General features: G+C 36.1%; 1 protein-coding gene across 2 annotated transcripts in view; it reads right to left on the reverse strand.

Annotated features, from left to right (window-relative positions):
• The window catches only part of LOC127632853 (calcium/calmodulin-dependent protein kinase type 1-like), a 76,150-nt gene that overhangs the window by 41,443 nt on the left and 11,653 nt on the right, over positions 1-23,054 (reverse strand). For both annotated transcript variants that reach the window (XM_052111662.1, XM_052111661.1), the window contains exon 2: positions 18,303-18,413. In XM_052111662.1, coding sequence (XP_051967622.1) covers positions 18,303-18,388 — 86 coding nt within the window. In that variant the 5' untranslated portion in view covers positions 18,389-18,413. The remainder of the gene's footprint in view (positions 1-18,302; positions 18,414-23,054) is intronic.

Genomic DNA, 23,054 nt, shown 5'->3' on the forward strand with positions numbered 1-23,054 from the left:
TTAATAGTTCCACTAGGCATCTTATTCAGAATAGTTATCCATCTAGTGTATGAGTACTTATAATGTTGTCGATCGGGATCACACACAAATACGCACACACAGCAGCACTGACTGTTCCCCTGGGATATTCCTGTTTCCAAAACAGGTGCTGCAACCTCATACCTGGCCGTCGATCGAGAACGGAGGCCTGCAGTCACGACAGATTCAACATGAATAGGCAAGCAATCATAACACTGATCAGGTGTCATGAGCAAATCATAGTAATAGGCATTTCATTTTTTTGGCATATCCCGTTGCTAAACCCATTTGTTAAAGAGTTAGTTCACCCAGAAATGAAAATCCTCTCATGATTTACTTACATTTAAGCCATCCCAGATGTGTATGACATTCCTTCTTCAGCAGAATCAAAGTGAAGATTTTTATAAGCAGATTTCAGCTCAGTTTGTCCATACAATGCCTGTAAATGGGTACCATGAGGCTGCTGGCTGTTTGACAGTCCAAAAGGCATATTTAAGCAGCATACAAGTAATCCACATGACTCCAGTCGATCAAAAAGTCTTCTGAAGCAAATCAATAGGTTTGTGTAAAAAATTTATTGATAAATAAAACTTCATTAACTTTAAAAAATCACTTCTGCCAGCAGTCGACACATCAGTGACATAAACGCAATGGCGCGTTCACGCGAGAAGTCGGAAGCACATGCTTTGTATACAACAGAGGAACGAACGTCAAGCGAGTTAGTTCATTTCAAACAGCAATACAGCACTGGGCAGAAGCAATGATTTAAATGTAAAAACTTTTTAATTATCGATTTATTTCTTACAATCGGTTTGCTACAGAAGATATTAACTGATCGACTGGAGTTGTGTTGATTACATTTATGTTGCGTAAATATGCCTTTTGGACCATCAAACAGCAAGCAGCCTGAAGATACTCATTTAAATGCATTGTATGGACTGAGCTGAAATCTGCCTGAATAATTCCAGGTATTATTGCAACAGAAGACACTCCTACATTCCACTCCAGTGTGTGAACGAAACTGGTGTTTGCGTGTTTTTGAGTGTACATGCATACAAATGTGTGTGTGTGTGTGTGTGTGGAAGGGTTAGGTTTAGAGGATAGAATCTATAGTTTGTACAATATAAAAATCATTATGTCTATGGAGAGTCCTCATAAGGATAGTCGCTCCAACATGTGTATGTGTGCACAAGAATTGGTGATTGAATAATAAATGCTCAGGAACACCTCATGGTGTTTACCAGCCTGTTAGAGACACCTGCTCTCTCACACATACACTTCCCTCTACTGCTCACAACTCTACTTGCAAATAACAAATGATTATAACCCATAAATAATAAAATTAGCTATATTAGAAAAGATAAATAAAGTGTATACTTCACACCATACTAAAAACTTGTAAAACAATCATAGAAAATTCAGTTTTTTAAACAATTTGTAAAAACACAGCTACCAGCTTAAACTGGATTTTTCAAATAGGTACAGAGAAAAACAAACAATAATCCATATCACTCAACACCAAATTGTCAATAATAGTGAGCATGTGGCTTCCCCTTTAAATATTTGTGGTGCCACCCAAACTTCTCTGACAACACTTTGGATGACACACCATGCCTGAATTGGTTAAACCAACACAACAGTCATTGACGGCACCCGCTAATAACATCAAATGGAAATTCATCATGCCCTAGTGTTTCACATCAATAACAGGGAAACCATTAAATTGCTATGGCAACTCAGGAGTTGTTTTGGTCAAAGAAGATGGACCACTGGTATTTAAATGAATGAGAGAAATTGCAATACCAACCGGATGTAGAAAAGGAAGTCCTGCCTCACAGGTAAAGAGCCAATCACATTTTAGATACAGACATAGCCTGTCAGTCAACTCAAGATGTTCAGTGAAAAAGGAGTTACATTTTTATCTGTTCTCACCCAAAACCAACTGGATCACTTCAGAAGACACTGATTTAACCACTGGAGTTTGATGGATTACGTTTATGCTGACTTGATCTGATTTTAGGAGCTTCAAAGGTCTGGCCACCATTCACTTTTATTGAATGTCCTATAGAGCTGAGATATTCTTCTAAAAATCTTTTTTGGGGTTCTGCAGAAGAAAGAAAGTCATACACATCTTAGATGGTATGAGGGTGAGTAAATGATAAGAGACTTTACATTTTTGGGTGAACTATCCCATTAGACTTTGTCGTTTATAACGTCTTGTAACATTCATGCTAGGGACATTGAAAATACATCAAATTGTTGAGGGTTGAGGAGAGGCTTGATTACTCTTGATTACATTTCTAGGCAAACTTTAGCAAGCAACGCCCTAGCAAAACACTAGCAAATACCATAAGTACCTAAAAATGCTCTAGTAACCACTCAGAATAGCAACCGCAGCATGCTAGAAACATGCTAAAAACCACTAAGGACACTGTGCACATGCTTCAACACACTAAGCTGTGGTGCTAATGGAGTCGAAGTTTGAATCCTGCTAGTAAAATTGTCTGATTCTATGAGCCACTTTTCTCACCATCATTTCCTGTCCTATCTGCATCCTTAAAAATAAAAGTGGCAAAAGGCCGACATGAATGATTTAATCATTTTCACTGAATGAAAATAATGCACTGATGAACTTGAACTAATCTCAATGTCAATATGTGTAAAGCACCTTGTGAACATGCCATTGAAGTTGTACTATATTTGCTCTACATTGCACTATATGTAATGCAATATTCTAAACAGTCTATAAAGTACAAACATTAAAAAAAATGCAAATAATTCATTATAATCAAAGTTGTATTTTGGTTATGTTGATAATTATTTTATGCGTTTGATATATCATCATACATAAAATAATACATTTTGTCATATGACACAAGGGGATATTGCATTTAAATTTAACATTGATCTTTGACACTGGACCGCAGCTGAATAGACTTCGAGCTGCAAGTCGCAACATGTTTTAAGACTTTTTAGCACACTTCACTGTGAGCTGTAGACCTAATGATAAACAGGCCAAAACCCTGGAGTAACTTTTTAGATGTTAAGTCATGTTATTGAAAACAGGGTCACACATCTTCCTGAGAAACCCCAGCTTTGGGCAGCTCTATAGGAAAACTGCAGACTTACTTGTCCAGGGGCCTATAAAACTAACCAGCTGATCAGACAGAAATTCGACTTTATTTTAAAACTACCTTTTCACTGTCTATCAATCACTGTAATGAGAGTATGAATGAGCACAATGCATCAGCAGTAAAAACATCAGTGGGCAGGCGATCCATACTGTGCATTGATTTTAGATTATTCCAGTGCCTCCAAACCACCCACCCAGCCGGGCAAAGCATGCTGGGAAGTGCAATAGTTCTTGCAGTGCCACTTTATGAGGTTAAGCTTGTGATCTGTTGTGAAACAGAATGAAACACATGAAAAAAAGAAAAGAAAAAAAACATGCTAACAAAGTCAAATACATTAAGCTAACCCACTAAAATACAGCATGATAGATTCTGGATTTACAAAGCTGTTGTAATGTTGTTGCTACAACAGAAAACAGCTCTAGAATAGGATTGGTGGTGTTTTAACATCATTACTATTAAATTGCTTATACTAAGAGTTAAGGAACTGAAAAATCTCTAGCCTACATTGTGCTACAGACTTGACGTTCAAAGTGTGCAGCTTTTTAAGGAGATGTGTGCTGTTATTTTCCTAACCAAACCAGCTTAAAGTGACAGTTCACCCAAAAATTATCTGATAATTTACTCACTACATGCTATCCTAGATGTGTATGACTTTCCTTCTTCTGCAGAACACAATCACAGATTTTTTGAAGAATATCTCATCTCTCTAGGTCCTTAAAATCAAGTGAATGGTGATCAGACATTTGTAGCTCCAAAAATCCCATAAAGCAAACATAAAAGTAATCCATAAGTCTCCAGTGGTTAAATCTATATCTGCAGAAGAAATATGATAGGTGTGGGTGAGAACAATATTTAAGTCCTTTTTGACTCTAAATCACCAGTTTCAAATTCACTTTCAGATGGGAACAGGAACCATATGTGACTTTCAGATGTAAAAGTGAAAGTGGAGCTTTTGAGTAAAAAAGGACTTGATATTGATCTGTTTCTCACCCACACCTATCATATTACTTTTGAAGATATAGATTTAACCACTGGAGTGATATGGATTACTTTTATGCTGCCTTTATATGATTTTTGGAGCTACAAAGGCCTGATCACTATTCACTTGCACTGTATGGACCTACAGAGCTGAGATATTCTTCTAGAAATCTTTGTTTGTGTTAAGCAGGAGAAAGAAAGTCATATAAATGTGGAATGGGATGTGGGTGAGTAAATGATGGGAGAGTTTTCATTTTTGAAATATTTTCATCCCTTTAATATTTTTGCCTGGCAGACGATAAAACAGATTGGAAAATCCCATAGATTTGCATTGAAGGAGGATGACTCAAGTAATATCTAGGGTCCAGAATATCATAGAGACTTGGGGGTGGGCTCTTTTGACAAAGGTTGCTAAACGACCACCAAGCAATAACTCAGAACACCTTAACAACCACTTAGTAATGCCCTGTCAACCACCCACATCAAAGTGGTATTGTGGTGGCGAGTTTTGCACAAGCAGGCACGACTCACATTTTCTTTAGAATTTTTTTTAAAATCTAGTTATTAGGTCTACTGCTTTGCTTCCAGCACCAACTCTATAGGAGGTTATAAAAATATCTGCCCTGGAGAGCATCCTTTTATAAAAAAAATGCTGTGTCAATAAATATTTCGATTACTCACACAAAAACTGCCCAACCTACTCTGTCATATTAACCTAAAATAGCTCACAAGCTACTGGCCAGCAGCTCACACTTAAGTAACACAAAACAGCTTCATTCACAGTTTTCACATCTTCTATTTTGGAACATCAATTTCAAATTGCTGTTTTTAAAAGTTTTAGACAGCACATATCAGAAGGCTGTCAAACTAACAACAACACAAAAGCATGCAGTAAATCCCAGACAAAATCAATCCAAGCTATTTTTGTGTCACTTGTCCCATAAGTGTTCATTACAATATGGATAAGAGTTAATTACATGATCAGATACAGGGAAATGGCCTTAAGATCAGAATCCAAGCACAAAATAGACAAAAACTGAGATTAACAATTCATTATTTAACAAAAGTGCAAATAAAAATGCTTCTAAAATGACTTCGTCTGACCTATTCCAATCCTGATGGATAAAAACAAGTCCCACCTTACATTTTTTCCCACTGAAAATCCATTTGAATCAGAAACATTTTACAATACAGTAGCAAAATAGGCAGCAAACTATTTTAATTAATGCTCACAAACTAATGCTGCACTGGCTTGAGGAGGTAACCATAGCAACAGTTTGCTCCTAAAAAAACATTATATTAAAGGTGCTTCCACGTGTCTCGCGTTGCAGCGTCAACGGCCGCTTCGACCTCCACGTGAAAACAGCTGCAGAAAAAGTCTTGTTTTGTATTTAGTGCTAGCATTACCCAATAACATATTATCAGAATCGTGCAGTAATCCATTACTGTCGCTTCAAATGTTCAGCAGCAATGTACATTATTTAAATTGTTTGAACTTTGAGCGCTGAGTTACGCATGATGGAAGCACAATGCAGGGTCGGGGTTAACGCTGAAGCTGATGCTTCACTCCACAGAGCTCAATCTGTTTCTTAGTGATTGGGAGTCGACTCCACAAGAGTCGATTCCTCGACTCTGACGAGGGCTGGGACAACGCGTCGACGTCGCAAAAAATACGTCGACGCAAAATATGCGCGTCGATTCGTCAGACCCAAAACAAAGATGGCGGCGCCGGAGCGTAGTAGCAACACGAGTAGCTCCTCAGACTATCAGAAGTGCAAGGCACTCGTTGCTCTAAAGTATGGGAATTATTTCATTTAAAAGGAAACAATTCCGTGATATGTCGTCTTTGCAAAATGGAGATGGCCTTCCATTCTAGCACCACGGCAATGCACCAGCACCTGAAGAGGCGCCACCTGGCGCGCACGCATTATTCTTAAGGTGAAAGGAAAGTGTAAGTTGTTATTTGCATGTGAATGAAGATGCTTTTTTTCAGTAAGCTAGGCCCATAAATGTTGAATTCTGAATGTTTATTTTCATTATTTATTTTTTGTTGGAAAAGCACCTTCTGTATTAGCTTAAAGCCCCTAAGTTTACAATAGTTACTGTATTCTTTCAATAGCTCTAAGAAAGGGTGGCTGGGTGACCTTTTTATTTTTTTATTGAATGCTAGACATCAGAATGCATTATTTTGCTCTTGTACACTTTTACTTACATTTTATTTTTGAATTTTAAGTTTAAGAAAAAGGTGAGTGGCAGAGTGTATTACTATATGTTGTTGTTATTTTTATATGAATGAAGAATTAAAAGATGCACTTTTTTCAGTAAGCTAGGACTATGTGTTTTCAACATAAATGTTCAATTCTGTTGGTTCAGGAAGGACGCCATGACAGGCTGCTGGCTCCCACTGTCGATGTTAATTTTTATTTATTTTTTGTTGGAAAAACACTCTCTGTATTAGCTTAAAGGCCTCAAGTTTACATTGGTTACTGTATTCTTTCAATTGCTCTAAACAAGTATTTTGGGTGACCTTTATTTTTTTATTGAACGCTAGACATTTAAGTTGTTGTTATTTTAATCTGAAAGAAGAATTACAAGATGCACTTTTTTTCAGTAAGCTAGGCCTATGTGTTTTCAAGGCTTCGAGGTTTTATTGAATGCTACCTCTGACTAAGAATGCATTACTTTGCAATTGTATAGTCTTTTATTTTGGAATTTTTAAGAGCAATAAACATATATTGCAATGTTAAGGAATTAATGTTTTTTTTTCATTCAGATATGTAAATTAACATGTATAAATTGCTATTAGTCAATTCATGGGTAGATAATCGAATCGAAATCGAATCGGACTGGAAAAATGAATCGTTAGATTAATCGATGCATCGAAAAAATAATCGCTAGAATAATCGTTTAAAAAATAATCGTTTATCCCAGCCCTAACTCTGACTCTTCCTAGAATCAGAGTTGACTCTAATACAGGAATAAACTCTTTTGTTTTGACTCCATAACATTACGAACAGGACATTGTGATTGGCTAAAAAAATAAATGAAAGTTTTATTAATTTCACAAAAAAGTGATTTCACTTACCATACCGTATGTTCCATTTAATTCCAAATTAATAACTTTCTTATTTGATTACATCACCATACTATGCTTATTGATAATTATTGAAATGAATCGAGCAAGAACATATGCGTGATTTGTTTTTCCATCGGCATGGAATCCATTTAGAGTCAGCTTCTCCTGTCCCACTAACAGTTTAGGTTATGATTTAGGTAGGACAATCTGACCAGGAGTTACAGAAAAACTTTAAATTACGAAGCAGCATTTTGAGGTAGTAAGCAGTGGATTGAGCGAGCTATATACGAGTGAAAATTTATGATGATTTTTTTTAATTGTATTGATTTTCCGCTCATGCCTTACAAGCATGATGGCTGTAAATTTTGAAATTAAGAGGAATTTTGAGTCGGGAATTGAAGCCAACTACAAAAAACTCTAAATCGAACACCCCTAGCAACACTAACAGTTTTTAAATATACTGCCAGTGTGATGCTTTAGTTGTGCAATCTGGCAACCTTTAATGTGCGAACTCTCTCACTGCGAAAAGGAGACCATTTTCTGAAAACACCAACAAAATATATGTAGGAGTTTAGCGACGATGGGTTGACTTGTCCTTCCTATTGTTCACATGAAACTTATGCCACTAAGCAAGTTTTAGAACATTCTGCAAACTTGCAAAAATGGCCAAGAGAACAGTTAGAGGACATTTTTAGTCTTTCTTTAAGAGAACAGAAGGTAAGATATTTCTATGACAAATGTACAGTTACAACATGTACATGTTTTTAACTCTATTTTAACTATTTTCAGGATTTCGCCCATAAAACGCTTTTGTTTGTAGAACAACTTTATGCACCACTGTTTAAGCATCCTTCATAGAAACAGACCAAACATCCATTATAGGCTACTTTGTTAATTGTCTGTTTCTTTCATGATCATAACATGGATTATTTTCAAAAAATGAATAATAAAATACAATAACAGGTTTACAGTATGCCCAAGTGTAAGGGTCAATGACACAAAGAAAATTCTTTTGTCCAGATTATTAAACTAAAAATACATTAAAAAAAAAATTAATTCACACTAAACATTTACTTGAATACACCTTTCTTTGATGAGCAAAAAAAGTCATAAAGTAAAAAATTATATTCCAAGTAAAAATGTCATAACAGTAATGTCCAGAAACAGTAAAAAGCAAAAGAAAATCTATTTAAATGCTGAAATTCTTGAAATAAAAAATGCTGGTATGACTAGTGCAGAATAATCTTTTATTATTATTCCTTAAAATGTATTTATATAAAATGTATAGTTATTTTTAAAAATTATTTTGTCCACCAAATCAACGTCTTGTGGAGAAACCAACATGTATGTGCTGTTTATGTTGACCATAAAACAAAGCAAACACCTCGAGACAATCAAGACAGCGTGAAGTTTAAAAAAAAACTTTTTACATTTTTATGAAAAGGCACATTTTGTTCAGGTCAAGTGGTGTAACCTTCAGAAAACATCTTGATATTTTTGACTTGAAAAATAGAGATTTCTTATTTTTAACAGCTCAGACAACCTTATTTGTCAATGACCCATAAGCATCCCCCTTGAATTTTTTTATGATAATAGGTATCATTTCACACACTGCGAAACACAAAATGCCAAAAGACAAGTGTTTGGTTTGTAACTGTGAAATAAACTATGTACATCATCGTTGCAAGTTTAAGTCAAATGTGCTTTTGCTGAGAAGATTACAAAGCAAGCAATATTAAAGTAGTCCTCAAAAAACAGTCTGTTTAAAGAGTGTCCACAGGAGTCACTTAGCCAAACATTTACTCAAGGAAGTCATTATAGTGTTGATAAACTTTGTTAGTGGGATAACGACACAAGAGCCAATCAGAAATGAGGATTGGGGACTGTGTGGGGGTGAAGAGGCACGACAGTTTTCAGTGTAACTGTTAAACAGAAAGGAACAAACAGCATCCACCCAAAAGTTAAATACACAGTCTGCTCCTCTTGGATACAAGAGGAGCACACAACAACAGTGTGTGCACTGGAATCAGAATACATGAGGTACAATAATCTAGCTGCAATTTACTGAAATATTTGCAGTATACTATGTGTGTGTGTGAAATCGTATGGAAATAATTTACAGGCAATTGTCCAAGGTCTACGCTCATAAGAGACACACATACTGTAAAGACAACATTCTCAGTTAGGAGCTCTTATATACAGTATGTGCTTGCTAGGGCATTTCCAGTACTTGCTAATATGTTTTCGGTGGTTGCTTTCTGTCAAAAGAGCCCACCCCCTAGTTTCTATGACATTCTCCCAAATGATCCCAAGGGTTCCTCCTTCACTCTGTCTTTAGAATATTTTACCATGTTTAATCATTCTTCAGGGGAAAATCATAAGTCTGGTAACTTAAAAAGAAAAATTGCACCTCTCTTCAACAAGCCGCACAATTTGAAGTATCACTTATGTCCAAAGCATAAACAGTGCTGGATGAGTTATGCACTAAAGATAAATAATCATAGCTGGGGCTTGTTTAAATCTTTAACCCCAGATATGAGCAATAGTAATAATGATACTTGCCTTAGCAAGCACAGCAAACTCTTTCACATCTCATTTCTTGTGCACCCAAACTGCTTCAGCATTAAAACAAAAAGGAATGAAATGCATGAAATTATAGTGATCATATTCTGTACGTCATTGTGCTACTGCTGAATCTGCCAGAATATCTCATTGAAAACAAAGGATAGAGCAACTTGCTGTGTCTGAGCTGTATCATTCCATGCCAAAGGAAATTACTTTTACAAAGAAGCATCTCTATACAGTTCCCGATTGCATGTGTTTCACTTACTCAGTTAATCTACAGCAGGTTTAGTGAAGCAAATTAACAGTTTATAGTAACAGTGTTTTATCGACATGTTCTCGACATGTTCTCCAGCTTGGACAGCTTGGCTAAATATTGCCTGCCGCAATTAACATTGAACTATTACTGCCCACAGAAAGCAGGCGGAACACCAAATTTGATTAAAAAGAGAAGTTTGTATATATTTTTTAGTGATCGTGGCTACAGTAATTCGTCAAATGATGGAAAAAAGTGTCATAACTGACAATATATAGACTTGCAGTTTGGACAAGTGCAATTTTGGCCATTTAAAAAATCTAATCAGGTGTCTGAAACACAGTACTAAAGTGATGCTGTACAGTAGGAATGGGAAAAATATCAATATAAATATTGATTTTCAGATTAATTCTTTAAAAATGTATTATTTATACTATTACTTTAAACAAAGATAACTTCAGTTTTGGTTTTGTTGATTATCAGTGTTGGGGGTAACGCATTACAATTAACGTGTGTTATGTAATCAGATTACTTATGAGAAACAAGTCAAGTAATGCAATCTTGTTTTATTTTAGACCATAATATCAGAGTTACTTTTTAAATAATGTAATGCGTTGCTTTTGTATTGCAAGAAATCAGGAGTAAAAGTGTGCAAACTTGGAAATTGGAACACACATCAAGAAGCTTTAGCACCCATAAGTCAAAGGATGTAGAAAGGAAGTCCCACCTTGCAGGTAAAAGAGCCAATCACCAATATAGATACAGACATCGCCTGTCAATCAACTTGCATGCATTTTAGCTATAAAAGCCTTGAAAATTGCATGTTTTAGCATAATATGAGGTCAACATTTGGTTGAGTGAAACGAGATTGATTCATGTGTTAATACACACTGCGTTAGGCAGAGGGATTGTAAGACTCCAATGGCCACGACATGATAAACAAGGTGAAATACTCGCTCAATTCACTGACTTATGCAGTCAAACTGCTCTGTGTTACAGCTCCCTGTAACTGGGAGAATGGGATGAGAAAAGCTGATGCTGGATCAGTGGCTCTGAGCAACGTTCTACATTGATTGTGTATGCAGAGAAAATGTCTTAGTTTCTAAAATGATTCTACATTTTTGTTTTACAAGAAACAAACTGTTTTTATGACATTTTGGTAGCAATAAAAACTATTCCATTCACGTTATATCAACATGCGCCTTTAAAGCTGTTTGCCATCAACAAGTGCCGTCCGCACTGTGGATCAACTCAAAACAAGCCGGCACTAAGATGACTTAAGTGAAAAATATTATTTAATTATCAGACACATTCCTTGAACATGTTAGGCTGGCATTCCCCACTGAATTTTATCCTGACTTTTGAAAACCTTCTAAAGTTGACGCTGACATTGTTGATGGGCACAGCACATGATGACATATATGATGCAGGTTAAGGTGTTGGACTTTGCTGCTTTAGTTAAGACAGTGGTTATTTTTCATTATTCATATAATAATGTCATGCTGATGGAAAAACAAATCATGTATATTCATGTTATTGATTCTTTATTCTAAATATGGCTTGAAGAGCTAATTTAGAAATGTCTGTTTGTTTACTATGTTGTTTTGACATGAGTGTTGTACAGTAGCTAGCATGACCTGTGATATCTCTTGTATGGAATGTATGGCTTATATGTTTGGAATGCATAGCATAGCAGAAGAGAAAGTGGCTGTGAGAAAAAAGTAATGCAAAAGTAACGTAATGATTTACTTTCCATAAACATGTAATTTTACGTAATGAAATAACTTTTTTTAGGGAGTAACACAACATTCTAATGAGTTACTTGTAAAAGTAATGTTACCCAACACTGTTGATTATTATACCTGTTAACTAAACAGCAACTGATCTGCATAGTTTAGGAACTTTTGTAAATAAAATGTCATTAATATTTTCGTAATGTGGGAGGTTAGAAAGTTCCCTGTATAGATAACGGCATTATCTGAGAGAGAATTTCTTTAATTTTAAGCAAAGTGGACATTATAACGGAAATATACACAAATGAATCGAAAGCGGAATAGAATCTAATCGTGAAACCTGTATAGTATTCTGTATATGTACTCCAACTTATGGAGTTTTGTGTTCCTTGTCACAGTTGCCTTCGGCTTGCTCACTGGGGTTATAAATACAATTATTATTCAATTTTTTATTTTTAAACACAATTCAAAATCGTATTTAATCTAATTACACAATGATGATTCATCGACATTATAGACATTACAGTTTTATCTTCTGTTAATGCCTGATTTTCTGTAAAGCTGCTTTGAAACGATGTGTGTTGTGAAAGGCGCATATACAAATAAAATTGACTTGACTTGACTTGACTATAGATACCCAGCATTACTGTAAAGTCCTAGCAAAGTAAGCCAGATTGCAACGGCCACAAAATAGCACTCAGAACTGGCCTGAGAAACTAGACAAAAACGTAGTCAGCATGTGCAAATAAATGACGCTTTCCGTGGCCACAAGTCATTTGTGAATCCCCCCAATATGATTAAAGAGTTTATTTAGTCAAAGGCTTAATGGGAAACTGTGTTATTCAAAGTGTGAGTGAGTCATCCCTTAAAGTGGTGCACATACTGCTACACAACATGAACCAGGAAAGCCTGTGGAATTTTAACAGACAAACACAGCTAGACAAAATCTCCCAAAAATCTTTTCCACTATATTGAACATTGAATCTCTCAATGCTTACACATTTATCCCGCAAGATTATTAATAGAAAATAAAAACTTTGTTTCCATAGCAACGGTTATAGCCCATATGGAAAGTGTCTCCTCCTGTTGCCAAGACAACCAACCCACAATGAACTCACAGTTGAATGATGTAGAGAGCTGTTGATCTATCCCTAAACAAGCCTGGAGAACATACAACAATAATCTCTAGCAGAATCATCATACCCATTCATACTGAGGGGGCACGTGCCGCCTTAAAATTTTGAGTCAAGAGGATTTTGAATGGACTGTTTAAAATTTCAAAACGATTTGTAGCTTCGATAAGTAAATTAAATCTTTATTCACATGCCAAAAATGTGTCAGTCCAATTGAGTCCAATTCAGTCCGCTTTGTGGGTGATTTAAAAAGAAAAATTGCACAAATAACTGAAACCTGTTCGACGTACAGGTGTGTATCGGCCTGCCTTTATTATGCACATCTGGAGACATGCCTCTAAATTGCATATTAATTTAGATGAAACACGCAGAAATTGCAAAGACGTGCAATTTTGAGCATCTAAAAATACGCAATCTTTAAAAGACTACGTTAGTAGATCGGCTCGGACCTTTTTTAGCGTGCTATCACATTTGCAGATATTTTTATATATACAAACCTTCAGTAAATCCGGGCCCATGTCTGATATCTGTGGAGCAGTCAATTCGATTTTTGTTTTGATTTTTGTTTAGATTTTTGTTTTGATTTTTGTTTAGATTTTTGTTTTGATTTTTGTTTAGATTTTTGTTTTGATTGGTCGCTGTTCATATCTCACAGAGATAACTTAAATAAGCTGGCATTTAGCTCTTATTCAGTTCCCTTAAGCACAGTCTGACTGATCACTCCCTGTTCCCTTTTATAGTGCATTGCCTGACAATAATTTTCATAAAGCCATTTCATATTAAGCTTAGTTCTGTTCATGGTTAAACTATTTTATCGATAAATAGCACACTCAGTACTACAAGTTTACCATTGTATTTATTTACATTTCTTAGTTTTATTAATGATCACTTATACAGAACTTGTAATACAGTATGTACAGTAATTGCCTCAGAGATAAGGTACATGGTTTCACTCTCTATCGAGCTGAAGCAGTTAAAGGCATTGTTGGGTTCAACATTACTCTGCCGTAAAACTACCAGAAGATGTATGTAGAAGAAAACTGAGGCCACTGACCTCAAGAGTAGAATTATTTTTTTAATCTTCAGACATGAGAATGACAAGCTAATCTTGTGGAGATTTACAGTAAACAGTCTTAAAGGAACAGTTGAAAATAGAAAATAATTTACTCATTCTATAGTCATTCCAAACCCACAAATTATTTTCTTTTCTTCTTCTGTGGAACAATAAATTTCCCAAGTTTTGAAGAATGTTCATGCTGCTATCTTCCATACAATAAAAGTGGTTCAGGACCAGGGTTTATCAGCCTCCAAAAAATGACAAAAAGCATCACAAAAGTACAAAAAGCATAACAAATTACTGGATGGGGATTATTATGAAGACATGATTAATGAGGGCTAATGGGGGGGGTTTGGCCAGGACTTCGGGGTTACACCCCTACTCTTTTCAAGAAGTGTCCTGGGATTTTTACTGACCACAGAGTGTCAGGACATCAGTCTAACATCTCATCCGAAGGACGGTGCCTTTTTACAGTATAGTGTTCCCACCACTATACTAGGACATTAGAACCTACACAGTCTGCAAGGTGAGCACCCCCTGCTGGACTACCTAATACTTCTTCCAATGTTTATCTTTAGGGCCCAAGCAAAGAAAGTGTGGAGATCCTATTGTTCTTCTAAGGATTATTAGGGTCCAAGCACTGAAATTGTGTAGGCCCTATTGTTCTTCTAAAGATTATTATTATTATTATTAAGCCCAAGCACTGGAAGTGCAAAGACCCTATTGTTCTTCTAAGGATTATTATTAAAAAATGTTCAAGGTTTCGGGGGGCCTTTGGGGCACTTAACATGCTCAAGAACTCATGAAAATGTGCACACCAGTCAGAGTCGTCAGTCTTTAGGGCTTGGCAAAAGTTCACATATGGACATGTAGAGGGGGCACTGTAGAAGAAAGACATGTTCGGGGGTCTCTGTAGCACATCCGTTTTGAGCTACAGTCACCAAACTTTGAACATATTTATAGATCACATCAAGCCACATAACTTTCACGTTGACAGTCATAGTCTCCGCCAACAGGAAGTCGGCCATTTTGGATTGTTTGAAAAATGGATGCTCTAAATTTGAAATACTCCTCCTAGAGATTCATGTTACAGGTACCAAATGTGGGCAACATCATGCCAAGACACTGACAATGCTAAATTGCTAACAGATTTTTTTTGTATATCGAATGGTGTTGCCAAGGTGACGCGATAAAGTAATGTCAAAGAATGGAAAACAGGAAGTGTCTCATATCTCATATCTAAATCTTATATCTACGTGCATCACGAGATTTACATCAAAATTGAGCCATATGTTTGGCTTTGTGGGGCTGATCACATTGATGTGGCTACTGTGGGTCACATTCATAGCACCACCAACTGGAAAAAGTAAGTGTGGTACTTTTACGAGACCTTGAAATGTCCCTCTTATGTTTACCTGAATTGCTTCAAATGTTTTTAGAATAATGTCAAAACATTGCTGATGGAAAATTCTGACGGGATTCTCAATAACTTAAATAGTGTTGCCATGGCAACACACTAAATGTCATTATTCCTTTATATTAATACAAAAAAATGTTGAGGTACTTGTCATGCTTGAATTTTCATGATATTTTGCACACACATAAGAGTTGTCGGCCATTAGGCCTGGGCAAAGGTTAACACATGGGCAAGGCTGGGGAGCTCTGTGGTGCCACCTTGAGTCAAAAGTGGTGGATTAGTTTCTTCTACAGTCAACAAACTAGCAAAATATATTGTTCTCATCAACTTTCAAAATTACAGTCATTATCTCCACCCAACAGGAAGTCGGCCATTTTGGATTGAATGTGAATTTTTTTGAAAATTGCAGGCCCTGAATTTTGAATACTCCTCCTAGGGGATTCATGTGACTGGCACCAAGCTTAGGCAACATTATGCCAAGACACTGAAGATGCTAATTTGTGAGAGTCACCAAACTTGGTACATATATTGTTCTCATCAAACCGAACAACTTTCATACCTAAAGTCATTAGCTCACCCAACAGGAAGTCTGCCCAAATCCATTTGGATTTTCTGAAAATCGCAGGATCTGAACTTTTAAATAATACTCCAAGGGGATTCATGAAACTGTCATCACATTTAAACAACATTATGTCAATATAATGTCAAATGCATGTGTCCACCTTGCATTGTTTTCTGAAAGCCACCGGGTGGAAATGGGCCCATGGTGTTTGGGCCCATCATCGCTGCTTGCAGATATATTTACAATTGTATTTGTGATCTAACAGTTCACTGTAATACTAGCCATGATTTGTGTGTCAGTAGATGAAAATGATTAATAATACTTACATTCTCTATAATTTAACAGAGCCTACATCCAAATACTGATGAGAATCACATTTTCTATGCTTATAAAAGGAGCGTGTCACTGTCATAGAAATCTGCCTGGTATTCATCAAGGATGCAGTTAATGCACAAAATAACATAATTTTCAATTCTTCTAATTCATTGCATACAGTCCATTTACACTACAAACTTCTTATGAATGTGCTGTCTTTGTTTATATTGCTGGTGCTTGACAGGGTATGACCAATATAATAGGACACAGATGGTGGAAAACCCAGAAAAGAACTTCCAATTTAAATTGCACTTGATCCAGCACATTTGTGGATTGCACTCTTAAAATAAAGCCCCACAATTTAATTTGTTGGTGAGCTGTTCCTTAAATATCTTGTCCCACAAAAAATGCTGCAAGACGTTATTTTCAACTTACCATTTACTTTATAAATGCACTAATACATCGGCCAAACATTGGTATCGACTGCATCAGATTTATAAAAAATAGCAGATTATCTGCTGTCAAAAAGGGCAGAAAACTAAAAAAAATACAGAATCAAACCAATTGCAAATACAGTGCATAGTGAATAAGAACATTTTTCTTGAGTGGAATTACTTTGAATTCGGTGACAATGACAGACAGGAGAGTTGCAATTTGTAAGCTTTGCACTGCTAGAATTTCAAGAGGTGGAACTACCGTTAAAACTTTTGACATAACTAATTTGATTACTCTCCTTAAAGCTCAATGCAGCAAGGAATATGACTAGTTTGTTAAAGTTAATGCGGGTTACTTCAGCTAATAAGGGACAAGCTTCATCATTCAGAATTCAACTGCTGTAAATTAAGAACATTAAAAAAAGATCTTACCAATTTAATGTGAGCCTAACAAGAGGCTATTCATAATTCAAATAATATGAGATAATAATGTGCTTTTTGTTTCAATGTTTTTTTTTTTAAATTGTGGCCAGTTGCTCTGAAATATGGAAGACATGTAGAGACATAGAGAAAAGTTATTATATACAAATTATTTCATAGTTGTTTAATTAATTATCAGTAATTTAAAACAAGGTAGATTAAAAATCAGAACCAACAAACTATTGTTAAGGGAAGATTTTGTTAATAATCGGATATCGCTTCAGCACATACATTTTGTACATGATGTGCATCCCTAGCTTACACTACAGTGTACTAGTAGCAAACTTCTATTATCTACCATCTTTCTGCATTCTTACTAAACCACAGAAATAAGAGCAGAGGAATCCAGACTGTCCTGATCTCCTCTTTAAATAAATGAAAGCATAATTTCCACTTCTACCTCTGTCCCTGACCCTGGCTACAGACATGAAGACACAGAAGTTTCCATTTATATTTCTGTATTCACAGAACTCAGGCCTGGGATATTGGACCCAAACATTCCCATTGCTGTCACTGTATGAGCAGTAACCAAGGGTCAACTCACACACCCAAAATCTTAGCAAGCCACAAAACTCACCGCTAAGACTGGCCCCCAGACTTAAAACTGGCTCTGAGTAAAGCATGTTAAAGCATGCCAAAACTCTCAGAGGACTTGAGAGCAATGCTCTTCGTGTTAGCAACAAACACACAGTGTACAATTGCCTGGACAGTTTTATATCGGAATGACGGCCACAGTAGAGCATTTTTGGGCATGGAAAGACGGAAATGTCTCCAGGTGTGTTTTAAAGGGAGCTTACTCTCTACACTTCTGTGGCATACATTTACTTATAATAGTTTCTTACACCTAAAACAGCAGTTTAGTTCAAATGAGCTTGCTTTTTCACCTTCTTTTCAGAAATAATAATTTATATTCCTTACCTACTGTATTCCCTATACAAATTCCCATAAAAACCAAATTTATTATTAACAACCATCATGATTGTTCGCTTATCAAAGGTAAGCGCATATGTGGACCATCACAAACAAATTATCAGTACAAAATAGATATGTAATTCAACGTAGACAGTTATGATGAAAGTCAGGAAGAAATTACTGTCATCAGCTGAAATGTAAACAATAGCTGTGGCTGTGGTGAAATGTTACTTACGTTCCCAAAACGTCTTTGAAGGCATAGATTTCCTTGATGCGTGATGTTTTCTTTTTCCAGGAATGTTCATCCTCTCCCAATGGCATTTTGCTATGATCAACAATGGAGAAACTGGGAAAGAAAAGAAAACCAGATTGGTGATATTTTAGGCCAAACCTGACATTTTAATATAAACCACTCTTGAGACAGAAACTAATGGAAAATCGGCTATATTCTAAAAAACTCTGACCTGCAGGACTATTCACTTGGACCTTGATCTCACCATGTGGAAATTTTTCATGACTGTGTCATAATTTACAGCTGTCATGGAGCAACTCTATGTATGATACATCTGATGTGTTTGTAAAATACTCAAGAGCAAATTCACTGGCCAAATGCAATATTTTGTTGTTTTTCAGTGCAAAGAAATAGTGGAGTTCTTTGAAATTTATTTAAACATACAAAAATGAGCTGAGACATGCATACTGGATGCTCTGGACTGCAGTGGTGTAAATGTATTTTTAATTGGAACAGTTCCCAAATAAAAACAAGTTCTTGATACTCCTCTCTAAAGTGACAAATGCACGCTTACAAAATTTGAAATCAATCAAGCCTGTTTCATTCGGCTCAGAATTCAGTGAGACATTAGAGTGTAAACGGAGCTGTCAGTCAGCTGCAGGAACCAAAAGAATATTGCAACACATGTGTGGCCATATGGGTATCTTTGGCAATCTTTTCCAGACAGAATGTCTTTTTATAACTTGTTTTATAGGTTAATTCAAGAACAAGCTTAATATTAAAAATGTAACAATTGGTTCTATGCAGACAGTTGCATTTAGCCAACTAGCATTGTGAAAGTAGTCTAATAAATTATTAAGTTTAACAAATCTCACCATTACCCATCAAAGTCAAGCGCAGTGCATATCTTTATTTACGTAGAGGTTGACTATAATGTATTCATTGGCTGAGGCTGATACAAATATCTAGAAAGCAGGCTGGTCAACATAATGCTGATACATACACAATACAATTTAATAATAGCAAATGAAAGGTACAAAATTTGCTAAAATAAAATAAGCAAAAATGAATACAAAAAAAACCTTTAAACCAAAATAGTTTATCATGCATCAACAAGGTTGTTGGATTTTAGACCTGACACATGGGAAAATTACCCCTTCTTTTAATCATACATGTGGACACGTTAGTAGCTGGTGCCAATCATCTCAAAATGGCCAAATACTGGCCTATTAATTGGCCAAGCCAATATATCAGTTTATCACTATATGTAGGTATATTCCAAGTTCAGTACAAAAATAACATTCATATAGCATTTCACATTCGGTCACTCTTGAAATCTTCAGAAATCACTTTCAGGTTAGACTCACGACTTGTTCTCTGTCATGTGGGGGCTTGTTTTGTTTATTTTTAGAGAGTGCAGAGGCATTTCTTCATGCTAAGAGTTAACACAGTCAATCCACCCCCCAACCCCCCCACCCCCATTGTACGTATCTCATAGACAACAATCAAAGGGCTTCCAACATAGTCTCATGAGAATTTTCCCAATAACAAGGTGGTAAATTTGTACCAATTCATATGGCTTAATTCATATGATAACTTACAACATATATATGTACCGCTCAAATACACATCACAAACACGCATTTTGAAAACGGAAGTGTCGCCCTGTTCCTATTAACACATCAGGGCTTTTAACATTAATATCATGGTTATGTTACACTCTGGGTAGAGTAAAATGCAGAAGTTAAATAGGGATATTTGAGGAGGGGTAACCCTAACACCAACAAAACTCAACTAAAGACTGTCTGCAGGAAATAGAATTAAGTGACGAATAAACTGACAATATTTTTTTCATTTTTGAATCTGAGGTTCTGAAATGCCGTTCTGGACCGTTCCACCCCAATTTAACCCTTGACTTAATGCTTAGGTTTAGGGAAGGGGTTTTTGTTAGCGGTTAAAGTTACGATAACACAGTTGTGGATTAACATGTAACAAATGCCACAATGGGAACTAACAAGGACACGAGGAAATTGTCCCTCATTGGTGGGTAAATAATATGTATGATTTTGCACGAAATAACTTGTACAAATTGGAATTGTACAAACTTGTACTATTGTGAAGAATTCTTGTGAAAAAGGATTGAAGCTTCACATTCAAAAATAACCAGCTTAAAGGGATAGTTCACCCAAAAATAAAAATTCTGTCTTCATTTACTAAACCTCATGTTGTTCAAAACTTTATTTAGTATTTACTGGAACACAAAAGATGCTAGGCAGAATGACAGCGTAAGTAATCATTCACTTTAACTGAATGGAAAAACTGAGGCTAACATTCTGCCTCACATCTCCTTTCGTACTCCACAGAAGAAAGAAAGTATTATGTGTTCGTAACAAGAGGGTGAGTAAATTATGACAGAATTTTCATTTTTGCATGAACTATGCCTTTAGCACTGTGGTCCCAAACGTTTTACAGTGGCATACCCCTTCAAACATTCAACATCCTTTTGCGTACCCCCCCTCTAACGCATTGATAAAATTCACACATGGTCATTTGAAAATATGTCTGTTTAACACAATTATCTTTGTAAAACAACTCCCTTAAATTAAACATGTTATATTTTTACATGTTTTGTACATGTTATATTAATCATGTACATACTGAATAAATGGCTTACCGATTGAGATCGGAATGCTAGATATGATATTACTGCATAACTTGAAAACTCCCCCCTCGTCACGTCATGGTATGCAAGAATAGCGTTCGGTTCTGTGCCTGGGATTGCGCAACATTGCAGGTACGGCATTGCCAGCCGAATTTGAGCATTGCGGGTAAGTGTGAAATTGTGCGTTCAGCTCAAGGTGCTTTTTTATGTCACATATGACACTGTTAGCAAGGTTAAGCTAATTTCCTGAAAAAACATCATGCAACAATGTAAAAACAGGTCTCTACTGTGCGAGTAAATGTGATTGACAATTACTGCATGTGAATATAGAAAATGATTTGGTGCTGCTGAATGTCTGACACCTGTCATCAAAGCTTATGAACTTATACCATCAGTATCAAAACTCCCTATGCATCTAACCTTAAATACAAATTACATTTTAAACTGGGAAAAAACTAAACTAAATTAAAATCGTGGATGACTGACATGTGCGAGTCTGTTAAAACAGTGAAGTTTTTAACTTGAAATTACTAAGCTACGTAACCTAGCAGTGTGGTGGGCTGGCAAAAAAAGATACTTGTGTGATGCACGACGTGTGAGTATATGCACTTTCTAAACGCAAAATATCATGTTATTTCATTGCATATTTTTCTGACCTTTATGACACAATCATTTTGGTGTTTCTACACTAGAGGGCACACAAAATAATTTTTGCCAGTGAGAAATACATGAACTGGGTTTGAATGTTATTTTTAGACTGTGATGAAATTGAAAGAATGTTATACGGGTACCCCCATTGTCACCTCACGTACCCCCAGGGGTACGCGTACCCCAGTTTGGGAAACACTGCTTTAGCACAAGCCTGTCTCTGAACTCAAAGATGCTTTATGTTTGGTCAAACTCTGTTGCCTAATGTCAACCTGAACAAACCATAATGATCAATTGTGTTGTATTTGGCTGTCTATTCTAACTGAAACACAATTGGTGGTCTACTGTATTCTTTTATGTGATGCTGGTCCTGACAATGTTTCCATGGGAACCCAGTGATCTCTAGTGTGTCCAGGTCCAAATGGCAAACTTACATAGCAGCTGCAGTGGGATTTTGGGTGGTTTAGGTGGACAGTTTGGGTAAATACTCCAACTTTTTGTCTGAATATTTGTATTGGGGGAGTACTCTGCAATTGGCATACATTTGTGTTGATTGTTCTTTAATCTGCACATTTCCTAGTTTTAAAAGCAGAATTTGTGCCAAATGAGGTGGCACGTGTTCCAAAACATATTGCACTAATCATCTGCACATTTAAAGTCACATGAAAACAAAATAGACCCTATTTACTTTCTTAATTCACATCTGGTCTTGCATGATTCATCAGAGCCCATTATTTAAAAAAATATATTTGAGGGCTGCCTACTGGGTAATATTCCGATTAATTTATAATAATATTAACCAAAGAGCTATTTATGCATTCTCTTTGTAGACACAATCAAGTCTCGCCCTACATATTTTCCACCTAAAATATTCAGTTTCACTCTGAAATATGATACATTACGGAAGTAAAATGGGTTGCAAATGCTGTTTCATGCTGACTTCAAAGTTTGCTGCTATCAAAGTTCAGTTGCAGCAGTCATAGCTGAACCTGGACAATTTTATTGTGTTTAGTGGACGAAGCCGCTAATGGGGACAAGCAGTTTGGCTGTAAATGCTTATTGAGTGCAGGGCAGGCATTGCGATTTTGTTGCCGTAATATCAGACTACTAAACTAGACCACTGGAAATGGGGTATTAGAATACACTTGCTGTCATAGCATAGCAAAATTGACTCAATAAATATTGATTTCTCAATGTAGTGTGCTCTACTGCCGCAATAACTGAAATTGGTTCATAAATGCTACAATCACACTTGCTATTGCCTTAACATTATACAAATTGATCCATTTCCTGTGTAAGACTTTGTGGGCCTAATGAAACAAAGAAATCAGATTAACTACTAATATTTCCCAAATATATTTCCCTTCACGATGTAAAGGACTACAAACCGCTGTCCATAAAAACCAATAAACTCTGCAATCAGATATAAATGTAGTGATAGCGGT

Source organism: Xyrauchen texanus, chromosome 39 (genome assembly GCF_025860055.1).
Source record: "Xyrauchen texanus isolate HMW12.3.18 chromosome 39, RBS_HiC_50CHRs, whole genome shotgun sequence".
NCBI lineage: Eukaryota > Metazoa > Chordata > Actinopteri > Cypriniformes > Catostomidae > Xyrauchen > Xyrauchen texanus.